The following is a 24,832-nucleotide window of genomic DNA, read 5'->3' as shown; positions in this document are numbered from 1 at the left end:
CACATAAAAGTGTACCTAGGTTAAGCATTAATTTTCTTCTTTTTCTGTACCTACATTCTTGTTGATAATAAAGATTTTCTCACAAAAGTGGCAAATTAACTTTCTTTCCTTTTCTGTACTTAACCATAATTTATTTTCTTATATACACACATGCAGTTCACAATAGGTATGTCGGGCTACGGCGAGGAGCACGAAACAACTGTTTTCGAGTTGGTATATGTTTATTGTGTCACTCAACATACCAAAGGAAATGGATATGTGCAGGTAATTATTAGTTATCTTTTAATTAATTAGGCAAAAGCTCATTTAGCCGATCATGATCACATAAAAGTGTACCTAGGTTAAGCATTAATTTTCTTCTTTTTCTGTAACTACATTCTTGTTGATAACAAAGATTTTCTCACAGAAGTGGCAAATTGACTGTCAGACATTGCCAACAAGGTCGATCAAGCCATAACAAAGATTTTCTCACAGAAGTGGCAAATTGACTGTCAGACATTGCCAACAAGGTCGATCAAGCCATCTTTCCCGCCGCCTAATTAATCAGATCGCCTCTGCTATTTCATTCAATACCAAATGAGACTTATATAAATCGACAGAGCTATATATTAAGTTTGTGTTGTTATTTGATATCTGGTCGGAAGAGATATATCTATATGTATATGTCATCCACATCCACAAACCACTATGCAAAAATATACAATACAATTGGTTATGTAATGGAATATTATGCTAAAAATTAAATTTCAATAAATAAATAAAGGGGGTGGTCCGTCCACTTAATACTTCTAAAAAACTGTATAAAATCTCCAGCTAGCTCTATCCAAATCATTATAGGCGGTTTTCATTAAATTAATACTTGCGCGCAGCATGGTAAAGCTCCAAGTAGTCGAGAGCAGGCCTGTTCCAAGACCAGTCTTGCTCCATCACCCGTTTGCACAACAAGTTGAACCACTCTCGTTCATCGTACCATGATGTAATCGCTCTACCACCAATATTATAAATATCATTTGGGATATATAACTATTAATACAATCTACTACTACTCAAATTAACCTTTTCAGCGAGTTACATATATAACATTTACCTGTTGAGAGCATAATCAACACCAGCAGAATCAGCTCCATCGAAATTGAATCCATTTGGTTCAAGGCCTTGGTCTTTTGCCCTCTCTTTGTCGTGATCCACGTCGAACACAGTATCATAAAGTCCTATATCAGACCAAGAACACATATAATTAAATTAATGCTTGAACATGAACCACTGAATGCAACAGTCAGATAAGCCGAACATTCATGATATTTACCTCCAGTTTTCCGAACAACAGGTACTGAACCATATCTCATTGCAGTGAGTTGGGTTAGCCCACAGGGTTCAAATATAGAAGGGACTAACATAAAATCAGATCCAGCATATATCTGCAAGTAGAATTGATTTTATATATATATATATATTTACAGTTGTAATTGTAATAACAAGGTGTAGGTACCAAATGAGAAGGCATGCATGTGTTTATTTACATACCAAATGAGATAGAGGCTCGTCGTATGTCAAAACAAGACGTGCATGGTCACCATGTGAAGAATGCAAGCGATTGGCTAAATTAACAAATTCATTCTGAATTTTGGGATCTGGAGCAGAACCCAGCAAGACGACCTGCCAAATATTATTTATTTAAACTCTTCAAGTCAAGCAACGTGAAATTTGCACTTCTCTCTTACCTAGTATCTTTAAGTACTACAAGAGAGGAAAGAAGTCCAACCTGTCCATGTCGTTCAAGAGTACGCCAAATCGCATGCTTTATGAGGTGGATTCCCTTTTGATGGGTCAAGCGAGTGATAATTCCCACAACCGGTACATCAGCTGTTTTAAGACCTAGTCTTTGCTGCAAGGCATGCTTGGCAGCCATTTTCCCTTCAACCACATTCTCTGAAGTGTAAGGTACCTACAAAACAGTGCTAATTCTGAAATAATAGTGTAGAGTCTAGTCATACATTAGCATTTAAATTGTTTTTTTGACTTTTCAGTTCCACCATCTTGCAGGAAGAGCAAAAAACAAAAGAAAAAAAGTGACTTACTGGAAGGAACATGTCGTTATATGGATCCCATATGTCAAGATCAATACCATTCAGTATACCATGAAACTTATGGAGATGAGGCGCAACTACGCGAGATCCAGCAACCTCCTTTGAATATGTAGGAGACACCTGCAGAAATCATAACCATTCAGCATTATGAATACATACAACAATTCCATCATTTTTTCAATATTTTAGTGGAGAGACTTCAAACTAACTGTTGTAGCCTTGTCAGAGTAGGTCATCGCTTTCCCTATGAATTGCTGACCAAATTCAAGATTATGAATTGTAAAGACAACTCGAGCTTTGCTAAGACCATAGTGCATATATTGGTCCTTAAACAACCAAGCAACAGGAGCACTAGACCAGTCATGGCAGTGAATTATATCCTGTAAAATGGGCAAAAAACCCCGAAGATTATGAAGTTGGGTAAAAATCATGTTTCTTCCAGTGCCACGACAAAACAAACCCAACCCAACACAAACAAATAGATAATTACTGTCAGGAAACAACCAAAAAGAATAACAACTATCTGGTCATTATAAAAAGTTTGACACTCACAGGATGAAATCTACTTTGGAGGAGAAACTCCAGAGCGGCATGACAAAAGAAACCAAACCTTTCCGCATCATTACTGGAACCATATATGCACCCTTTCCAAAATAACCTTCAAAGATGAATCATTTAAAAATTCATTATGTAAACAATCTCAGGTTGCAAACCATTCAAAGGCTTAAGTTATAAACCATTTCAATTATAATAGCCCGTCTTTCAGGACTTATATAAAAGATAGATAAAAAAAGAAGGTATTGCTTAAGGGGGGGAAAACCATTAACTTAATAATAGTGAATGTAGAAAGAAAATGCATACCCATTCTGAGGTTCCAAAAAGTAGACATTAAGTTCCTCAACCTTCCCAAACCAAACCTTTATCTCCGTGCCCCCCCAAGAATAGCTTTTGTGAAACTCCATGTTCTTCACCTATCTCAAATGAATAGATTACCACACAATTCAAATGGTGAATGATAAAACAGCATCACGTCAAAATGTTATTGCTGGTTTTGTTTTGGGTGGATGGAGTATCTATTGGCTCATGTTCTTATTTAAGGTATTAAACTCTCGGGAAGAAACATTAGCATATACCAGAGTTATCCTCTCAAGAAGTTCCAAGAGTACATACAATGTATCAATTAGAGTTGCTATGATTGATGAATGGTATTAGTATATGATCTGATCCCAAGTTTCAGCTGTTTTCATCAAATGAAAGAAACTACAATATGAGAACTGCCTTACCTGGTTGTATTTCAGACAATCATACTTGGGAAGGATTATGTCAACATTGTGATTTAAATCTTGAACAGCCCGAGAAAGACTAGTGACAACATCCCCAAGGCCTCCAACCTGCAGCAAAATGGATCATCCTATAATAAATATGTTTATAATATTCATCCAGGTTGCATGAATTTTATTATTAGGACTGAAATCATGTTTCATAGAGAGAGGAAATATATTATACTTGGATTATTGCATAAAATTTGATGTTACCATACCAAATATTCGCATGCACAGTAAATGAATATATAACCCAATAATCAGTCATGTGAAAGCAGTTAGCTAGTTATCTGAAACAGTATAACATTACAATTGTAACATCTAGAACAAGATATATACATATATATCTTAAACCACCTTCGCAATGGGTGCCATTTCAATAGCAATATGCACAATATGCATGGGTGGCTCCTTTCCTACTCCTCCAAACACAGGTACATGGTAATCTGTACCATCTTTGTTGTCAAAAATGCCACCATCTTCTCTCTCGGAGAATACGAAGTCCAACATATAAGCATCCAATGGAACCTTGACTGAAAATTTCCCTCTCGTTAAACATAATTCTCTCAAAACAAGTACTAGGCGAAATATATATATCATAGAGAAAAAAAAAAAAAAAAAGCTATTTAACAACAGCATCATCAAGCAGCACCCAAAGTGACAGATAGCATTCTGCACGGACAAACTTTAGAATAGCAATTTAACTCCATACCAATAGCCTTCACATGGGAGTCATTATCTGCAGGTAACATCTTCTGGGGAGGCAGTGGGCCCATGCGATGGGTCCAACGGTTAAACGAACCTCTAAACCAAATTTCAGATTTTCCATTGAGAATCGTGTTGGAAGGATTATAAAAAACTGTCACAGTTCCCCCAGCTTGAACATCAAGAGGATCAGTGTACACAATGTGCAGAAGGGACAGCAGAAACCTTTTCAGTGTCCTCTCTTTTGTCTCAGCCTTCATACATGCTGTTCTCTCAGCCTGTGATTAATCAAGAGAAAAGTGAAAATAATAACAGATATAGAAACAGAGGATGATAAACTAAATTAAATGAAGCAATTAAAAAAAGTAAACTAAATCAAATGAAGCAACTAAAAAAGGTATATATGCTAAGAGACAATTGGTCAGAGGGGATTCCTGAAAGCAAAGACATAGCAACGTATCCAGAATGACTGGTAAGATTACCATCTATCAGTCACCAGGATACTGCAAGGGATTTAAACAATCTTCAATGCGTTATAACAACGTCAGATTACAGTAGATATAAGGTCAATCATCTTGATTGTGAACAATATTAGTAAAAAAGATGAGTATGAACCTGTTAACTGACCTTCTCTAGTATAGCCTCTTCTTTTAACCTCCTTTCCTCCTTGAGTCTAAGAAGTGTACGTTCTTCTTCTTCAACCCAATAAAGATCTTCAGGAATGCACCTCGGTACAATGGCATGAAAATCTTGCTTCAAGTTGTTATCATAAACAGTAGCGTCCTTGGGTGGACCATTAGCAAAAACCCAATCCAAGACAAAGGCTCTATCAGGTACAGTAACTACATAATAATAGTCAGAAAAATGTTAGATGGCAATTAGCACCTCCCCCCACCCACACACACACACAGCTTAACCATATTGAATTTCTGATTGATTCATAGAGAATCAAATTCTTCTTTACCTATTCAAAATTTCAAATAAAAATCTGTGTTATTCAGAATAGCAACTGGCACCTTGGTGCATATTCAACAAAGTCAACACAACAGTGAACAGAAGGTGCATGTAAGAAATGAGTTTGAAGAAAAAAAAAACTTGTACCATCAGCATAATACCACCAGTCAGCATCCTCCTTTCCCACATAGCTTCTTTCAAGCTTTGTGACGATAGACAAGCCATTCATCCAGTTATTGTGCCCACCATGAATCCACAAATCCTTAGCATGAGCTAGAGGACCAGAACCCTTATTGTAAAATAACCTCACCAAATCACCTTCTTTGAAGTCATTGGGTTCTATATACCACACATTGTCAATGGATCTCACGGCGTTTCTTCTGGACTCTTGCAAAATGTCTCGTCTTCTCTGAATCTCCTCTTTGGCCCAAACTCTGTCAGCTTCAATTGCAGCCTTCACAGCTTCTATTCGTGTTTGTTCTTCAGCCTGTCTTTCTCTTTCAGCCTGCTCCTTAGCAAGCTTCTCAAGTTCACGACTTTTCTCTTGAAGCAAGAAATCTTCAAAATCAAACCTATCCATGCCACCTTCCACGGTTATGCAAAAATCTGTCTGCTTGTTATTGTCATAAACATCATTCCCATTGAAGAAAACAAAATCCATCTTGTATGCTTCTGAAGGGACATGAATGTGGGAAGACCACCAGTCCCCACTGAGATTTGATTTGTTCAACTTGTTTGTAAAATATTTGCAACGCCAATCATTAAATGCTCCCATTATCATAATTTCAGGTTCATTTTGTAGAATGGAAAGGCTCCTATTAAAGAATACCTCAATGTCTTGCCCAGGTCTCACTACCTCAGGATGGTAAAACATTTTGTTACCTCTAGAAAAATTCTCATTAGCAAGTCTGGCGAGCAACTCCTTGCGCATGCTAGCTTCCATATCCATTTTCAGACTAAGAGAGCCCTCTTTTTCCCTACTTTCTAAAATCTCGTTCTGTTTGGCTGATTCTGGTTCAGACGCCTCAGTTTCAGCACTAGATACTTGCTTCTTACCATTTTGATTTCTTAGATAATTCTCTTCCAAACATATTTCATCAATTGTGTCCTCCACTTCACTCTTAGCAATTGTAACTAATCCTTTTGATTCATCAGTGTTGGCGTTATCATCTTCATAACTCTCTTCTTCTTCTTCTGACTCTATCTGATTATCCTCATTACTAACACCTTCTGTTCCTCGCTGAACAGTGACATTGGGATTCTTTTCTGATGATACATCCTCCTCCTCAAATCTACTGTCTTCCTTGACTTGGTTCGATTGTAGACTGCTTGTAATGGTCTCAGTGGGAATTGAGGAGGAAGTAGTTGGACCTTCTTCTTCTTCTCCATTATTCCGTTGCTCCCTTCTATGGGTACTACTAGTCCCTACAGGCGATTTAGGCATAAATCCCTTAGGAGCAGGTCCTCTTGGGCTTGGGGCCAATATTCTTTTTGGCCTTTTTCTAGCAAAATCTACACCCATATAGTATAAAACATTTCACCCATTAACAAAAGGAATAGAAAATGGGAGAAGAAATACTCGATACAAACAAACTAATGGCTGACGATAAACAATCAACTAACCTGCACTTGCCCTTATTTTAGACGAAACTCCAATAGCTGCTTGGAAGCCTTTTCTAGGTAAACAACACTGATTATACATGTAACCATTTTGTTTGGGATACAAAAAGAAAACAAATATATAAGGATGAGGACTGAAGATTAATATTAAGATATCAAGATGCTTTCCTCTTCCAAATAAGTCGTAACATTGTATTCATGAACTACTATGCAACTTTAGAGACAAACAAACAATTAAACATTCAAAAAGGAAGATGCAACACAAAAAATTGGGCATATGTTCTAATGAATGTTGGGGTATGGGAGGAGGAAAACAGGAAGAAATTAGAAAAACAAACATACTTGTGAGAATCCATTGACCTGGCCATAATAGACTAAACCAAGGGAAGGTTGGATCTTGAAACGGATTCTGTCATCGGACACAGCCTTTGAAAAGAATTGTCTCGGAGCCTTTACAGGAACCACCTCCATGGTACTCCGCACTCCCTCTGAAGAGAAAAAAAAAAAAAAAAACTTTTATTTCTTCACCGCAAATTCCCCTGGTTTACTGTGCTAATGGGAGCAGACATCCCCTTTAAGAATATCTATATATCTAGCTATCTCTTGATTTGGTTGCAGAAAGAGGGAGAGAGGTTGTATAAGTAAATACTTGTAAGACTGGAAAAATCAAGGAAAATGTAAGATCATTGGGATGAGGTCCACACAAAGTCCGGAAGTCCAATAGGGTGTGATTTCCCAAGAAATTGAAAAGATTTGCAAGGCTTAGTGGTTGAGAGTGATTAATGGGTGATGGAAACAAAGATTAGACGGTGTTGATTGTTTGTTTTTTGATAGAGGAGGCGGTGGTGGGTCAATCTAGGATTTTCTTTCCTCTTCTTCTCCCTTTTACTCATGATTCTTGCTTTCTAAACCACCTGTGAGTCAGATGGCTACTACTAAAATAAAATAAAATAAAATAAAATAAAGTCTCACCTTTTGTAATTGTCAGAGCATATTAAGTTCCAAATTTATTAAATAATTTTAAGTAAAATAAAAATATAATAATAAAAATAAATATTTATATTTTTTAAATATTTTGTGTATTTTGTAAGTTGAAAATAAAGGTAAAATGAGTTTAAAAAATGGTAGTAATCTAGTATACCCGGATATAAAAGAATTGGTTGCAGCAAAGCATGCGACCATCGAATGAGCGTCTATACTTCATTCGACGAACCACCTACAACGAAAGTTGAGCGCTTTCGCGCAACACTGGATCAACTGATGTGTGCTTCAACACCGTTAGCCTGGACGCAGCTGGAACGATCAAACACCAATGGATGAAGACAGAACAATGCGCCCAGACGCGCGCGTTCACGCTTTGGCTTCAAATGACGACACACAGACGCGCGCGTTCACGCTTTGGCTTCAAATGACGACACACGACGAAGTTTATTTTCCAGGTTTACCTTGTGATTGATTTTTTTAGGTTTGAGAATCAGCCAAGAGTATTCATTAGTTGAGTTTTGGTTTTTGACTTGTTCCATTTGGGGTTTAGTTGGTGTTATTTTTTTATTGAAAATGAGGAGAATTTTTTTTTCTTTTAATAGAATGAATTTGTTAAATTTATATATATATATATATATATATATATATATATATATATATATATATATATATATATATTCAAATTAAAAATATAATTATTTTAATATAAAATTAAAAATATAAATTTTGTTTTAAAATTATTTAAATTAACATTTTTGTTAGAATATAATTAAAATGATCTATTTAATACTTTTTAAAATTGATTATCTAAATTAAAATAAATTTAAAATTATTTATTAATCTGGATTAAAATAATTATATTCTTAATCTAGATTTAAATTATTTATTATTAATTATTAAAATAAATTCAAAATTATTTATTATAATTACAAATATATATTATTCTAACTTTATAAATTTTAAATTATTATCATAAATAATAATTAAATTTAAATATTAATATTGTAAAAATGCATGTTCAAGATGAAGTTGAGGTAGACGAAGAAAATGCTACATATCAACCACCTTCTGATGTAGAGTTTGTACTTTTGAAAACAAGTGGCCATAAAGGGTTTGATTTCTATCATCTGATTGTGGGAATTCTATGAAAAACGTCAATAGATAAGATGACCAATCTAAAGAAGAATACTTGCACGTCATGATATTTTTTACTGTAATTGTTAAGAGAAAAAAATTTGTATGAAATTATTATTATTTTAATTAAATAGAACTAGATAATAATGTCATGCTTAAGATAGAATCAAACTCGTGACATTTTTGGTCTTTTAAGCCGACTCTTATTCACTTTTATTCAGACTACCTTCGTGGGTTAGAATGAAAATGAGAATTAGAAGATAAAAGTGTATATTATAAATCTCATTTAATGGGATACCAACATCATTGATCATAACCGAATTCACAACTAGAACTGGATTTCTACTGTTCCCACCACATACATACATAGTTGCTTAGAAAACGTTCATTTTTTTCATAAATAAAAATACATCTCTACTTAAGTTGTTCATCATTGCAAGTGCCATGAATAATTGCAACAACCCCACCATCCTCACTTCCATTCCTCTTACAAAACATGTCATACATTGCTCTGTTTATAGAACTTAGTGTCAAGTACCTGTTTGCCACACATAGCACATACTCCTGCGCCAACAAAAATAAAATAAAGAAATAAGCACTTGAATTTTGACATAATAAGATACCCAAAAGTATACAAGAAATTAGATATTAGATTAGTTCAACCTAGTCTTTGAAAGTATACAAAATCGCCTAAACTTTCTAAAAGGGGTACAATTAAACTCCTAACAGGTTTTTATCACAACACTTTATGATTCAACTCAACATGTGCAATTTGTGATACAATTATCTAATAAATACGTAAGTAAGAAAATTAACTTGAATAGAAGAAGGCAGCAAGAGTATTGGTAATGGGTGGAACCGATTTATAGGAGACACCGATGTAACAGGAGACAAGATCAATTCATACAACTATGTAGGAATCCAAGAAGGGGTTAGTTTATTGTGCCAAAAATATGACTCATCTTCTGTCACATGTCAACACTATTTTATTTTATTATTGCTAGATAAGTCATCGCTAATTGATCTTGTCAAAAGTAGAAGAGACAAAAGAGAGGATTAAAACTGAGGTACATAGCGTTCTTAGTGAGAATCAAGTCTGTGACCTTTGATCTAAGACACATGACTCTTGTCTCTTGAGAAACCTAGTGAGTTAATCATTAATTGAAGTTTTAATGCTTATATTTGTACTATCTCTCATAGAAGTATTAAATTTTAAACTCCTTTAGTAGCCCACCTTTGTACCTTTATTTTTATGAATTAACAGGCACAAGATCAAGATCAAAACCATTACCTTTACTATAAGCACAGGTGTGACAGTACTTGCCATCTTGATGCACTTGCTGCTTGCAGATGATGCATTTCGTATTCCCATAGGGAGTCCATCTGCAATACCAAACAATCCTGCCTTAAACACAAAACACTTGAACATCTATTGACAGAGCAAATGTGGTACGCTCAATCACTTAGCAAACCACGCCTTATATTTGAAGCCAAGTATCATGAACACAGACTTTTATGGGTTTTTTAAAGGATAAAACACAAACTTTTATGTTCTTTCATTCTATTGTGTATCTGTTCCAGAGCACACAGGGTGCAAATAGGAGGAAAATCCTCTACTAATAGAGATAAATCAGTTCAAATATATACCGAATTCCTCCTAGCTTTCAATTCTTTGACAGAGGATATAGGCATGATCCATGGATAATTAATTTGGTACAAGTAAATATCTATTGAACTGTTACAACTTTTAATTTATTGGATATGGTTTGCATCACTGCAAGGTATAAATTGAGTTAGGGTTACATTCTAACTCTAAGACTATCGCCCAAAGGTAAAGGTATACAAAAACTAAGGAGCTTAGGCTAATCAATCTCATATTCACTAACAACATACCACAAATTACACGGGCAGACAGCGAGGGAGAGGAGAGGAGAGAAAGAAACAAGAAAATAAACCTTTTGTTCTTGGAGAGGAGCTTGTTCTCGTTGATCTTACGCCCTCCGCCTTCGGTTGTATTGCTAGCGCCTTCCTTCCACTTATCAGGTACAATAACTTTCGACAGCTTCTTCTCACCTGCAAATTACCAACCAAAATCATAGAACTTTTAAGTCAGACGGATTACCAGACATCAAAGAATATGATGAGAAGAAATTTTGATGAACGAAAATTGAAGCCTCTTACACTTGTCGCACACCATTGTCAGGCCTCTGCCCTAATGCCCCTTTCTTTCTCACGATTTCTAATATTCGACTATTCGCTGAAATTAATTCGTCCTATTCTTTTCTCCAATTTACTTTAACATATCTCATATTTGGGGAATTTGATGAAATAACCCTCATAATAGGGGTTATTACCATATTTAACATAGCTTACTAATTTTTTCATATATAACCTTTTATCAGGGCAAAATGTCTTTATTGCCCTTTAATTTTTTTTAAAAAAACTCATTTTCTTTTCCTTCTTTTCCCTTCTCCCCCGTTTTCCCTCCCTCTCCCTTTCCCTCTGTTCAACTCTCCCTACACCGAAGATGACCGATCAGCCATCCTTTCCCCCGAATCCCGAAACATTGACGACGATTCAAACCCTTCCTCTCCCCCGAACCCCGACGAGCCCCCGACGACAAATAAGAGTCCCCGACGAGAAGCAGAACTCCAGAACGACGAAGGTAAGTTTATCTTCCATGTTTTTCCCGTTTTCTATCCGAGTTTTCCCTTTTTGTATCGTTTATATTCCATGCATGCTGAAATGGAAGAATGATTAGTGTTTATTGTTTAGGTTTATTGGCTGACTGAATCGTTTTGAGTTTAAAATGCATCTGTCGAAGGCTGTTGCAGGTTGTCGCAGACGAATGCGCATCTGTCGCAGACGAATGCGCATCTGTCGCCTACGACAGATGCGCATTCGCCTGCGACAGATGGATTTTTCGCCAATGCATTTTTCGCCTACGACCTTTTGGTTACTTGATTGTTTGTACAAACAATGTTAGTTTGCTTTCTGACATTGTGATTTACTTATCAGATATCTCAACACAAGTGTGAATGACCCTTTATGCAGTATGTTGATATTGAAGGTCTTGGGTTGGATGACTACTATGCGTTAAGGTACTTTTTTCTTTTCTGGTTTACATTTCTATTGATTTTAATGTTGGAAAGTGTGTATAGGTTATGGACAGACCTATGTACTTCAGTACTATAAAGAATCAAATGGAGGTAAAGATGGAACTAGTTATAAGAATGTCCGTGACATTTTTGCTGATATGAGGTTAGTGTTCGACAATGCAATGCAGTATAACGATTAAAAAAGCGATGTTCATTTGATGGCGAAGACTTTGTTAGAAAAACAAAGATATTTTTACAATTGTTTAGAACATTCAAATTAAGTGTCTTACAATAAATGATACATGGTGATAATTTAAATAATGATGAGAATGATTAAATCTTAGTACCCAGCTTCAATTGATTGTTTTCAAATAACACTCATTTATTTGAAAATAACACTCATTTATTTAAAAAAAAAACTGCAACAACAAACACCACCACTCAGTGATGAAAATAAAACCCTTCTAATTCACAAACATATCAATCAATCAAAATATCATTCTTTGTATTCAAATTTAGAATTGTTCCTCTTTTACTTAGCATTTAAATCAAACTCAATCCCTCCATCACGCCAATCGTTTTGCCCATTATAAGTCTCCTCGTCGTTTAGAAAATACTCTGAAGGTTCTCTCTGATCATCCATTTATGCATTCACCTCTCCACACCCATTGTTATTATTACCCATTTCATTCGGGCTCCCTCAATCCTCAACGCCCATTCTGTGTGCTCACCCATTGTTATTATTACCCATTTCATTCGGACTTCATCCTCAACGCCCATTCTGTGTGCCTCAAAAGCATTCAAACGTACAGGCTAATGAAGTTATGCTCATTCATTGATTATAGACATCAAAATAACACATGCATAGACCAGTAAGCAAAACATAAAATGGAGATTGAGAGATACATATTGTAAACGTCGCAGACGAATGCGCATCTGTCGCAGACGAATGCGCATCTGTCGCAGACGAATGCGCATCTGTCGCAGACGAATGCGCATCTGTCGCAGACGAATGCGCATCTGTCGCAGACGAATGCGCATCTGTCGCAGACGAATGCGCATCTGTCGCAGACGATTGCGCATCTGTCGCAGACGAATGCGCATTCGTCGCCTGCGATAGATGCGCATTCGTCTGCGACAACCTGCAACAGCCTTCGACAGATGCATTTTAAACCCAAAACGATTCAGTCAGCCAATAAACCTAAACCTAAACCTAAACAATAAACACTAATCATTCTTCCATTTCAGCATGCATGGAATATAAACGATACAAAAAGGGAAAACTCATATAGAAAACGGGAAAAACATGGAAGATAAACTCACCTTCGTCGTTCTGGAGTTCTACTTCTCGTCGGGGACTCTTATTTGTCGTTGGGGGCTCGTCGGGGTTCGGGGGAGAGGAAGGGTTTGAATCGTCGTCGATGTTTCGGGGTTCGGGGGAGAGGATGGCTGATCGGTCATCTTCGGTGTAGGGAGAGTTGAACAGAGGGAGAGGGAGAGGGAGGGAAAACGGGGGAGAAGGGAAAAGAAGGAAAAGAAAATAATTTTTTTTTTTAAAATTAAAGGGCAAAAGAGACATTTTGCCCTGACAAAAGGTTATATATGAAAAAATTAGTAAGGCTATGTTAAATATGGTAATAACCCTCTCATCAAATTTCCCTCATATTTAACCTCCATAATAATTTTTTTTTTTTAAATTTTTTCCAATTTTACCCTTAATAACTTTTTTACTTTTTTTTCTTTTCTTTTTTTTTCTTTTTTTTTTTCTTTTTTTTTTTTTTTCTTTTTTTTTTTTTTTTTTTTTTTTTTCTTTTCTTTTCTTTTCTTTTCTTTTATTTTCCTTTCTTTTCTTCTTCCCCCGCTTTCCCTTTCCCCCGACCGTTACACTTCCCCTTCTTCTTCCCCCGCTTTCTCCCCATCCGGTTCCGTTTCTCCCCTGCCCAGCCCTAGACGCCAAGCTCCGCCAACCACCATCCCCGACGTTCGCCAAGAAGCCCAACCCTTCCAGCCAGCCTCTTCGTCGATCGCCAAGCTGAACTTCCAGCCAACATCTTCGACGATCGTCAAACCTCGGACGATTCTAGCCCGACGATCTGAAGTTAGTTTAGGTTTATTGTTTAGGTAATCTTAGTTTAGTTTAGGTTTATTGTTTTAAATGATTAGATTGATATAATTTGTGAATGGTTTGTGAAATGCTGAGAATGTTTGTGAATGGTTTGTGAATATTTGTTTTGCATGTTTTGCTTATTATGAATGCTGAGAATGGTATATTTGCTTTGCATGTGAACATTAGGGTTTTAGGGTTTTAGTTTAGGTTTAGGGCTTGGTCGTGTGGCGTGGGCGTAGGGGTTGGGCGTGGGGCGTGGGGGTTGGGCGTGGGCGTGGGGCGTGAGGGTTGGGCGTGGGGCGTGGAGGTTGGGCGTGGGGCATGGGGGTTGGGCGTGGGGCGTGGGGGTTGGGCGTGGGGCGTGGGTCTTGGGCGTGGGGCGTGGGGGTTGGGTGTGGGGTGTGGGGCGTGGGGGTTGGGCGTGGGGCGTAGGGCTTGTGCGTGGGGTCTGGGCGTGGGGGTTGGGGGTTGGGCGTGGGGCTTGGGCGTGGGGCGTGGGGTTTGGGCGTGGGGCTTGGGCGTGGGGCTTGAGCGTGGGGTTGGGCATTGGGAGTGGGGGTTGGGCGTGGGGCGTGGGGCTTGGGCGTGGTGCGTGGCTGCAATTATTAATATGATTTTATTGTTTTTGATCAACCAAACATTGTGTATATGATTTTTAATGACTGTTTTTGCAGATGGCACCAAAGGAAACCATTCTCAATGATTTTAATGGCCGTGTTTCATTGAAATCCACCGGTCCCAACTTGGCAAAGATAAAGGAGAGGTTTACTCACCATGATCTTTTGGATAGGGCATTGCAGACCCAATTCAAGTCTATATTCCAAGCCCCGACATTATTATTTACAGGAACCATACTCCATCAGATGCTTATCAGAAAAGTCAGTTCAAATTCGAAGGAGATAAGGTTCTTGGTCAAAGGTAAGGAGGTATGCTGGGGCATGAAGGATTATGCATTGGTGACAGGCCTCAACTTTGGCAGATTTCCTTTGGTGGAGGAGGTTGAAGAATGTCCACCCCTTGTCCTCAAATATTTTAAGGGTAAAAAGGATGTTAGACTGAAAGAGCTTGAAAACATTTTCGTCGGATGCTCTGATAAGGAGGATTAATGGAAGATGGGCTCATATTTCTCATTTACTTGTATCTGTTCGCATCTGATAACATGAGGAAGATAAGTTTGAGAATCTTTCACATGGTGGAAGACATGGAGATCTTCCTCCAATTTCCATGGGGAAATGTGTCCTTCAGAGCTACCCTGTAGGGTATTGACAAAGATATCAAATACCTTTGTGGGTTATATCTCTCGATGAAGAAAAACTGGAACAAGAAAGGCATATGTGATGTCGCTTATATTTTACATGGGTTCGCACTAGCATTCCAAGTGTGGACCTATGAGCTTATCGATACATTCGTCCCCAATTTTGCTGAAAAGACACTGGAAGATGATCTTACAAGCCCAATGATAGTGCTCTGTAAATCTTTTAGGAGTTATACCGGACCTGAGGTATCCACAGCCATCCAGGAGTGCACTGTTCGAAGAAAAATTCATGAGTTTGCGGAGGAGAAGCGAATGTACTCTGGGGACGACTTTGAAGATATGACAGACAACATTTATGATGAATTTTTGGATGTGATACGAGGAAGAGAAAGATTGAAGTTTTTGAAGAAGAAGAAAAACATGAAAGGACTCCCAAACCGCCAACCAAGAAGAGTAGACATATTAGTCCCAAGGTCCGTGAAGTTAGTGATGAAACTAGCCAAGAAAGCTCCTCTCATTCAATCCCTTCTGCGACGACTCCTATTCCAACTGAAGACAAATCTACATCTTGTGCACCAAATCGAGTGTCTCAAGACTTAACTGCCAAACTTGATGTGCTGACAAATGTTGTGAATGTGATTAAAAGTGAAATCAAGCTCATGAAGGAGAATCAACAACTTATAATCACATTATTGGGGCAAAGAAATGAACAAAAGAATGGTGGAGGAGAAGAAAAAGAAGAGGCAGGTACTGCTGCAATCGATACTGAGAAGAGGACGACAAAGAGGAAGAATAATGATCTTACACTTGTTGAGAATAGAACGAAGAGGAAGAATGATGATGTTGATAATGAGAATGGGACGAAGAGGAAGAATGATGAGTTGATGAACTCTAAGAGGAAGAATGACGAGAAGATGAAGAAGATTAAGGAGGATGATGATGAGATTACAAGAAAGAGGAAGGAGAGGCGAGAAAGGCTGGCGATTTTGTCAAAGAAGAGGATTGCTGATGAGTTGGACAAGAAGAGGAATGCTGATAAGTTGGCCAAGAAGAGAAAGGCTGAGAAGAGGAAATCGAAAAAGGTACACACCCACACGCCTAAGTCTCACGCCCCACGCCCCACGCCCAACCCCCACTCCCAACGCCCAAGCCCCACGCCCCACGCCCAACCCCCACGCCCAACCCCCACGCCCCACGCCCAACCCCACGCCCCACGCCCAACCCCCACGCCCACGCCTCACGCCCACCCCCCACGCCCCGCGCCCAACCCCCACGCCCCACTCCCAACGCCCAAGCCCCACGCCCCACGCCCAACCCCCACGCCCAAGACATCAAAATGTATATTAATCTCATTTCATTTTTGATTTTGCAGAACGATGAGGAGGAGGAGGACGAGTACGAGGAGACTAAGGAGGAGGAGACTTTGGAGAAGGACGAGGAGACTGAGGAGGAGGACGAGGAGACTGAGGAGAATGACGAGAAGACTGAGGAGAATGATAAGGTATGATATAGAACGTGCGAATCCCACGTTCCACAATGTATATATATTAATCTGATTTTTTCATTGTGCAAAATGATGATTCGCGCCCCACGCCAAAAACCTCTCGCAAATTGAGTTTTGATGGCCCAGAGGAGAAGAATGATGATGTGCATGAGAACAAGGAGGTGGTGGAGAACAAGGAGAAGGAGGAGAATATGGAAGTGGAGGAGAACAAGGAGAAGGAGGTGGAGGTAGAGGAGAATAAGGAGGTGGAGAAGAACAAGGAGAAGGAGGTGGAGGTAGAGGAGAATAAGGAGGTGGGGTAGAACAAGGAGAAGGAGGTGTAGGTAAAGGAGAATAAGGAGGTGGAGGAGAACAAGGAGAAAGAGGTGGAGGTAGAGGAGAATAAGGAGGTGGAGGAGAACAAGGAGAAGGAGAAGGAGGTGGAGAAGGAGAAGGAGGTGGAGAAGGAGAATGAGAAGGAGGTGGAGGTGCAGAATGATGATTCGCGCCCTACGCCCCAATCCTCTCCCAAGTTGAAGGATGTGGATGAGGAGAACAAAGAGGTGGAGGTGGAAGCTGAGAAGAATGACAAGGTATTGCACCAAGTCCCACGCCCTACATTCCACAATGTATATTAATCTAATTTTTTGATTGTGCAGGAAGAAGATTTGCCCCATGTTCCAAAGGAGAAGAAAGAGGAGGTGGAAAAAGAGATTGTGAAGGAGGTGATTGTGGAGACTGAGGAGGAGAAGAAGAAGAAGGAGAAAAATAAGCAGAAGGAGAAGGAGGTGAAACAATTGACTCCATCACAATTTGTTGGTAAAAGTTTTCGGAGAAAGAAGAAGTCGAAACAATTGGGGGAATACACCGACCCTGGTGGGAAATGGTTTAAACTAAATGATCCGGTTAAGGTTAATCCTTTGTTACGAATTGACGAGGAAAAGATGAAGGAGTTAAAGAAATGGTTAAAGAGTGATGCAAAGGATTTCAAGGAGTTGACGGTTTGCTCTGCAGATCGTTCTCTTTTCAATAGATTGCTCAAGCCTCAACAATGGTTACACGATACGGTAAGTATTTTTGTTCTTTATTTTTGTAAGCCCCACGCCCAACCCCCACACCCCACGCCCACTCCCCACGCCTCACGCCCAACCCCCACGCCTCACGCCCAACCCCCACGCCCACTCCCCACGCCCCACGCCCAACCCCCACGCCCCAGGCTCAACCCCAACGCCCAACCCCCACGCCCCAACGCCCCAACGCCCCAACGCCCAAGCCCCACGCCCCACGCTCAACCCCCACGCCCCACGCTCAACCCTCACTCCCAACGCTCAACCCCCACGCCCACGTTCTACGCCTAATAATTTTTGCTTAATCAATAGTTTTTTCGTAGGAGATAGATGACAGATCCAATAATTTTACTAAAATGAAGGGTTGTGGAGTACCCTAAGACATATCCAAGAAATTTCTCAATTGCTGACTCTAAATTCTCTCAGAAGATGAATAATCGCTATGATATGTTTACCCCGAATCCTGCAGGCTACGAATTCGACGATCTCATGGAATACGTATTTGGTGAAGGAAGTAATCATTGGAATATTGTTGATATGATATATGTACCCTTGAACCTAAAGTAGAAGCACTGGGTCCTGTGCAAGATTCATCTACAAGATTGGTGCATATATGTATATGACTGCGAACATAATATGTTCCGAAAGGATGAATATGACGACTTCTTGAAACCAATGTGTGTAATGGTGTCGTACTTGCTTGAACAGGGGTTCACCACGGGCGATAAACAAAGGTTTCCACAGATCAAATTGGATGCGATGCCATACTCCATAATACCACACCCAATAGTCCGAAAGACAACCAAAAGTGGGGACTGTGGGGTTTTTACTATTATGCATTTGGAATACCTTACTGTCTCATTGAATATATCAAATGTGGTCACTAAAAATATGATTTTTTGGAGAAACAAATGGGCAGTAAGGTTATTCTATCAAATTGTAGACCCTTCATCTAAATTCAATATAAATAGTTAATTTGTTTGCTTCAAATTTCATTCTAAAATTAGTTAATTATTGTTGTCTTTGTTAGATTCAAATGACTAATATTTTCCAATAATAATATGTATAACAAAACCTTAAATTAATTCAAGTAACAATATGTAAAGCCCAACGCCCCACGCCCAACTCCCACGCCCCACGCCCAACCCTCACGCCCCACGTAACCCCCACGCCCAACCCCCACGCCCAAAGGCCCACGCCCCACGCCTAAAGGCTCACGCCCAAAGGCCCACACCCCACGCTCACGCCCACTCCCCACGCCCAAAGGCTCACGCCCAAAGGCCCACGCCCCACGCTCACGCCCACTCCCCACGCCCAAAGGCCCACTCCCCACGCCCAGAGGCCCACTCCCCACGCCCAGAGGCCCACTCCCCACGCCCAGAGGCCCACACCCCACGCCCAAAGGCCCACGCCCCACGCCCAAAGGCCCACGCCCCACGCCCAAAGGCCCACGCCCCACGCCCACGCCCCACGCCCAAAGGCCCACGTCCCACGCCCAAGGCCCACGTCCCACGCCCAAGGCCCATGCCCACTCCCCACGCCCCACGCCCCACGCCCAACCCCCACGCCCAAAGGTCCACGTCCCACGCCCAAAGGCCCACGCCCCATGCCCACTCCCCACGCCCCACGCCCAAAGGCCCACGCCCCACGCCCAATGGCCCACGCCCAACGCCCAAAGGACAACGCCCCATGCCCAAGGCCCACTCCCCACGCTCAACTCCATTGAATTCCTGAACATGATGAAAACTTATTGCATTTGGGCACCTGCACATCAGATCTGTTACAACAGAAAAAAGGCACCTGCACATATATAAAAAAGGCACCTGCACATATACCACCTGGACAAAACTACCACCTACATATATATATATATATATATAAAACATCATGTGGAATAGTCACTAATTCAGTTGGTGCAAAAACATACAATTTAACAAAAAGATACAATTTAACCAAAAGAAATATTGTCTAGAGAATGTGGCAAAGATGAAGATTGTGAAGGTTTGGCCAACTATGATGGTTGTGAAGGTTGTGACACTTGTTGTCTTGAAGTAGATGGTGTAGGCATCACTACTTTGCATGTTGCCCTGTTATGGCCTCGACCGCCACATGAGTTGCATCGTCTCTATTCCTTACGAGGCTCACCTTGTGATGGCCTACGCTTTGTTGTTGGCCTACCCTTCTTAACCTTGATGGGGGGTTTTAGACAAACTTGTTCCTTGATATTTTCTGGAATATCCAAAAAACCTTCATCGCAAACTGGATAACATGTATCTACATATTCCATGCACCATGCTTCAGTTGTGAAAAACCTGAAAAAATAATAATATTTAAGTTATATAAATTCAATCTTAGAATTAAACAATGCAATAATTCTCTAACCTTGAGCAGTACTCATATGGAATAGTTTTCCGAGAACGGGCAGCAGCAAGGGCATGTTTACAAGGAAGACCAGATAGATCAAATACCCTACAAGTACAAGTTCGAGTTTGGAGATCAACTTGAAAATCATGTTGACCGTCATTCACATGAAACTCGAATCTGTTAAGCGGATTAACGTTGTAGAATCTGCCTTCTCAGCTTGTTCACGTAAGAACTTTTCATAATATTGAGATAAATGTTCTGTGTGGTTAGAAGCTTTTTCTCTTCTATCATTAAACCATTCTTGTAGTGTAATTCGTAAATACTCAGCTAATGTTGATATGGGATATTTCCTAGCATTTCTGCACTGACTATTAAAGCTCTCAGCGTAATTGCTTGTCATTTGATTGTATCGAAAACCATGAAAAAATGCACGACTCCATCTCTCCACTCCTATCTCTTCCAGATAGGCAGCAATACGAGGGTTTTTGGTCTTAATCTTGTCAAAATGTTGATGAAACTTTGGCACTGTGTATGCGCGTGAAGCCATATCAAACTCATCGTGGCAGTTATCGGTTTTGAATTTGGCTATAATATTCATTTTGATGTGGTATGTGCATGCCGCGTGATGTGCTTCTGGAAAAACAGCGGACAAAGCATTGGCAATACTTGGGTGTCTATCAGATACGAAGACGAGATCCGGGACTAATCCAATTGCCACTCTTAATTGTTGCATGAAATATATCCAAGAGTTATTATTCTCCGAATCAACGACGCCAAAAGCAACGGAAAATAGTTGTTCATTCGCATCTAATGCAATCACAATCAATAATTGACCTCCAATATTGTGTTTAAGAAAACTGGCATCGACGCATAATACTGGACGACAATACCTGAAACCTCTGATTGAGCAGCCTAAGGACATGAACATATATCTGTAATGGCCATGTTCATCCGTCTGAATGTCAGTTATGGTACCTGGGTTATTCTTCGCCAACATGAACAGGTATGATGGCAATTTTCCATATGATTCCTCCACTATTCCTCGCACTGCCATTAAGGCTTGTTCCCTAGACCTCCAAGCCTTATTATATTTCAGCTTAAACCCATAATTTGTCTGCATGTCTTCCATTATTTTCTTAGGCATGTGGTCATGGTGATGGTCCATATACTTACGTTTGATGCACTCCGCAATTACCCATGATGGTGCTTGCCTCACATTCTCTTGCCTCGTCAAAATTGAGCATGTGTGTACATGTAGTAATTTTCGCATCTCAAACATCTCTTGAAATTACGCAACCTCCACTTGCAATTTTCATTCACACATTTCACAAACCAAAGAACTTTTGTTGACTTTTCGATTTTGAATTCAAAATGATTAGCCATCGCATATCTATGCACCCTCAATTGAAGTTCTTTTTTATTCTCATAAAACGTACCCACTTCTAATCCGTTTTCAAAGGTTAATTGAGCATCTGTTTCAACCGGGATTGGTTCCTCAACATTGATGGATGTTTTCCTCATAGGGGAAGTGGTTGGCCTGGGTTCAAAAGGGGGTACTAGCAACCAATTCACTCGGGTGAAGAGATGGGACTTGTTGTTCTTCATTTACTGCATTGTGTATGTCATTTTGGGGGAGTGGATCTTCATGCTCAAATTCAGGAACCTCCTCTCTTTGGATTTCATCCATTGGGTGTGAAGGTTGTGACTTCTCTAGTAAAGATACACAAAGAGGAGTGTTTTGCTCTTGGTGTGAAGTCGAAATATGTTGCACATAGAACATCACATCTTTATCACATCGGATAACAGCAGGAGGAGCTCTTTTAAAAAGACAATTATACTTCACTTTCAACACTAAATCATATCTCACTTTGTCCACACGAATAACATTATAGACGATTTCAGTTAATTCTTCATATGTAGTATTTCGGAATATATGCACACTTACTAAAGAATTTGCTTCAAAAGAACTAACACCTTCATCATCTTTCAGCCACTCACCATCATATAGGACAAAACAGCTAACATATAAATTGGAATCTGCAATTGATAGAAATTTAAATGTTAGTGTAGTAAACAAAACCTAACATAAATGGATCGTGGGGCTTGGGCGTGGGTCGTGGGGGGGCGTGGGGATTGGCGTGGGGCGTGGGGGTTGGACGTGGGGGTTGGACGTGGGTCTTGGGCGAGGGGCGTGAGACTTGGGCGTGGGGCGTGAGGGTTGGGCGTGGGGGTTTAGGGTTTAGACTTTAGGGTTTAGGGTTCAGGGTTCAGGGTTTAGGGTTCAGGGTTTAGGGTTTAGGGTTTAGGGTTTATGCTTTTGGCGTGGGGCGTGGGGGTTGGGCGGGGCGTGGGGCGTGGGGGTTGACCGTGGGCGTGGGAGTTAGGCGTGGGGCGTGGGGGTTGGAGATTGGGCGTGGGGCGTGGGGGTTGAGCGTGGGGCGTGGGGACCGATTTTGACAGCATTTCGTTTACGTAGCATTTCCCAGCATTTCAACCGTAACATTTTGACAACATTTCAACGTGAATGAAATGAGAATGATAGAAATGAACGTACCCATTTAGATGTTGGTCGGTTGGTCTCGTCGCGGGGTCTTAATTGGGTCTCAGGTATCGTCGCGGAGCTGTGTGGTTGGCGGCGGTGGCTGTTGGGTCTCCCTCGGTTCGGTGGCTGGCAGTTGGGGGAAGGGAGGGTGGTGGGGTCGCGGTGGAAAGGAAACGGGAGAAGAGAATGGTGATTGGGTTTGGGAAATGGGACATGTGGGTGGGGGGACCAACCAGTGAATGAGAGGGAAAGGAAAGAAAAGAAGGGAAAAGAAAAAGAAAAAGAAAAGAAAAAGAAAAGAAAAAAGAAAAAAATTGTAAAAAGTAAAAAGGTTATTAAGGGTAAAATTAGAAAAAAATAAAAAAAAAGATTAAAAAATAAAAAAGTTATTATGGAAGTTAAATATCAAATTTCCCTTCTTTTTAAGGTCATATTATCAAATTTCCCTTCCCCAACTAACCATGTTTGGAATTAATTTTCCCAATATAACCTTGTTTTCAACGTTATAATCTTGGTTCAAACTCAATATTTGTTTAACTCATTTATATTATATATATATATATATATATATATATATATATATATATATATATATATATATATATATATATTATTTTATAAATTTGAAAATTTATATTTTAATATATCAATTTAAATGGTTAATTTTATAAATTCGATTACTTATATTTTAATATTAATATTTACATTATTATTTTGTAAATTTAATTATTTATATTTTAATATTACTATTTAAATAATTATTTTTAATTTGACTATTTTTTTAATATAATAATAAATATTTAGTTCTTCGTCTTAAAAAATAATTAATAAATCCTAATAAATTTAAAACATTATAGTCAAAATAAGTGTTCCAAATTTCGGCCTAGCCGCCTAATCGTTAGGCGCGCACCGAAAAGCCTCTATTCTTTTGAAAAAATTGCTCGATCGCCTAAATCAATTCAGGAACCCAACCAATTTTTTTATTTTTTATTTAGTTTCTAATTAAAATAATCTATCAATTGTCTAACTCATCATTTTTTTAGTCTACTTCGTGTCTATTATTATTATTATATTATTTTATATTATGCCTATTGTGATGTTTGGACATTAGAATTTGAAATTTTATAATTTTGGTGTATTGTTGTAAACTTGTAGTTTTATTTAAAAGTTTGTGATGGTTGGAATGATTGAAATCCTGTTATTCTCATATTTGAAATTTTGGAATTGATTATTAATAGTTGTAATTGTATATTTAAATTGTTTGATATTACTCTTTCCTTCATTTTTTTAACTAATTACAGATTTATTGTTAAATTGAAGTACACCGCCTAGGCCCTACTTAGGCCCCCACTAAACGTCTAGGCATTATGAAACATCCCTATTCATATATTATAACTAATGCTCAAACAGTTAGATCTATTAACATTGATATCATTAGTGAAAACCATCTAATACTAGTCATGTTTAACATATAATTTTTTATAATTTTAAATATATTATCAAATTTTTGTTATTATTTATTTTATTTGAAATTGGACTACTATGATATTAAATATTATAAGATAAATATAACCTAAATTATGAACTATTAATATTCAAATAAATAGAAAAAAAAAACACTTAAAGATGAGAGTTAATAAATAAATAAATAAATTATTAACTATAAATAAATATATATATATATATATATATATTAACAGAGGATATACATGAAAATTAATAGAGGTGAAAAATAAATAATTAAAAAACAATTAAGAATTTATATTTAAGTTTTTATTCTCTTAAATATATATTTATCAAATATAATATATATTTTAAATTATATATATTTATATATTATAAAAAATAAATTATTAATAAAGAGAAAAAAAAATATTAATGGAGAGAAGAAAAATAAATAAACATTTAGTCACATTTTCACATTATTTACTATAAATCTTTTGTTCCCTCTGTCATTAATATAAACTAGCATGTAGTCCGTGCATTTGCACGAATAATGATATAAAAAATCGCGAAAAAAAATTACAGTAAAAATGTGATAGCATTTTAAATTCAAAACATACCTATAATATTTTTAATTTTATTTTAAATCATTTTAAGTTTATGGGCG

The 24,832-nt window shown here is 38.6% G+C and overlaps 3 protein-coding genes across 3 annotated transcripts; 1 reads left to right on the top strand and 2 right to left on the bottom strand.

Moving 5' to 3' along the window:
* Nucleotides 1–637: 637 nt before the first annotated feature.
* Nucleotides 638–7,592, bottom strand: LOC124912285 (starch synthase 3, chloroplastic/amyloplastic). Its single transcript, XM_047452881.1, has 17 exons — nt 7,338–7,592; nt 7,031–7,176; nt 6,692–6,758; nt 5,216–6,580; nt 4,742–4,956; nt 4,122–4,392; nt 3,767–3,942; nt 3,371–3,478; nt 2,949–3,058; nt 2,640–2,745; nt 2,297–2,467; nt 2,079–2,207; nt 1,763–1,945; nt 1,525–1,656; nt 1,307–1,418; nt 1,088–1,211; nt 638–985 (listed from the first exon to the last, which is right to left on the bottom strand). The coding sequence occupies exons 2-17, from the start codon at nt 7,157–7,159 to the stop codon at nt 853–855; spliced, it is 3,531 nt and encodes a 1,176-aa protein (XP_047308837.1). The 5' UTR covers nt 7,160–7,176; nt 7,338–7,592; the 3' UTR covers nt 638–852.
* A 1,470-nt stretch (nt 7,593–9,062) lies between these two features.
* On the bottom strand, nt 9,063–11,107 carry LOC124912195 (cysteine-rich PDZ-binding protein). The gene is made up of 4 exons (XM_047452759.1): nt 10,988–11,107; nt 10,762–10,879; nt 10,098–10,189; nt 9,063–9,370 (listed from the first exon to the last, which is right to left on the bottom strand). The coding sequence occupies exons 1-4, from the start codon at nt 11,001–11,003 to the stop codon at nt 9,306–9,308; spliced, it is 291 nt and encodes a 96-aa protein (XP_047308715.1). The 5' UTR covers nt 11,004–11,107; the 3' UTR covers nt 9,063–9,305.
* Nucleotides 11,108–15,314: 4,207 nt separating this feature from the next.
* Nucleotides 15,315–18,383, top strand: LOC124911565 (glutamic acid-rich protein-like). The gene is made up of 6 exons (XM_047452068.1): nt 15,315–15,580; nt 15,649–16,348; nt 16,639–16,767; nt 16,905–17,063; nt 17,409–17,816; nt 18,243–18,383. Exons 1-6 carry the CDS (start codon nt 15,315–15,317, stop codon nt 18,381–18,383), a joined length of 1,803 nt encoding a protein of 600 aa, XP_047308024.1.
* The last annotated feature ends 6,449 nt before the right edge of the window (nt 18,384–24,832 follow it).

The sequence above is a fragment of the Impatiens glandulifera genome, chromosome 8 (assembly GCF_907164915.1).
Source record: "Impatiens glandulifera chromosome 8, dImpGla2.1, whole genome shotgun sequence".
NCBI classification, from domain to species: Eukaryota; Viridiplantae; Streptophyta; class Magnoliopsida; order Ericales; family Balsaminaceae; genus Impatiens; species Impatiens glandulifera.
This window is presented reverse-complemented; position numbering and strand designations above follow the sequence as displayed.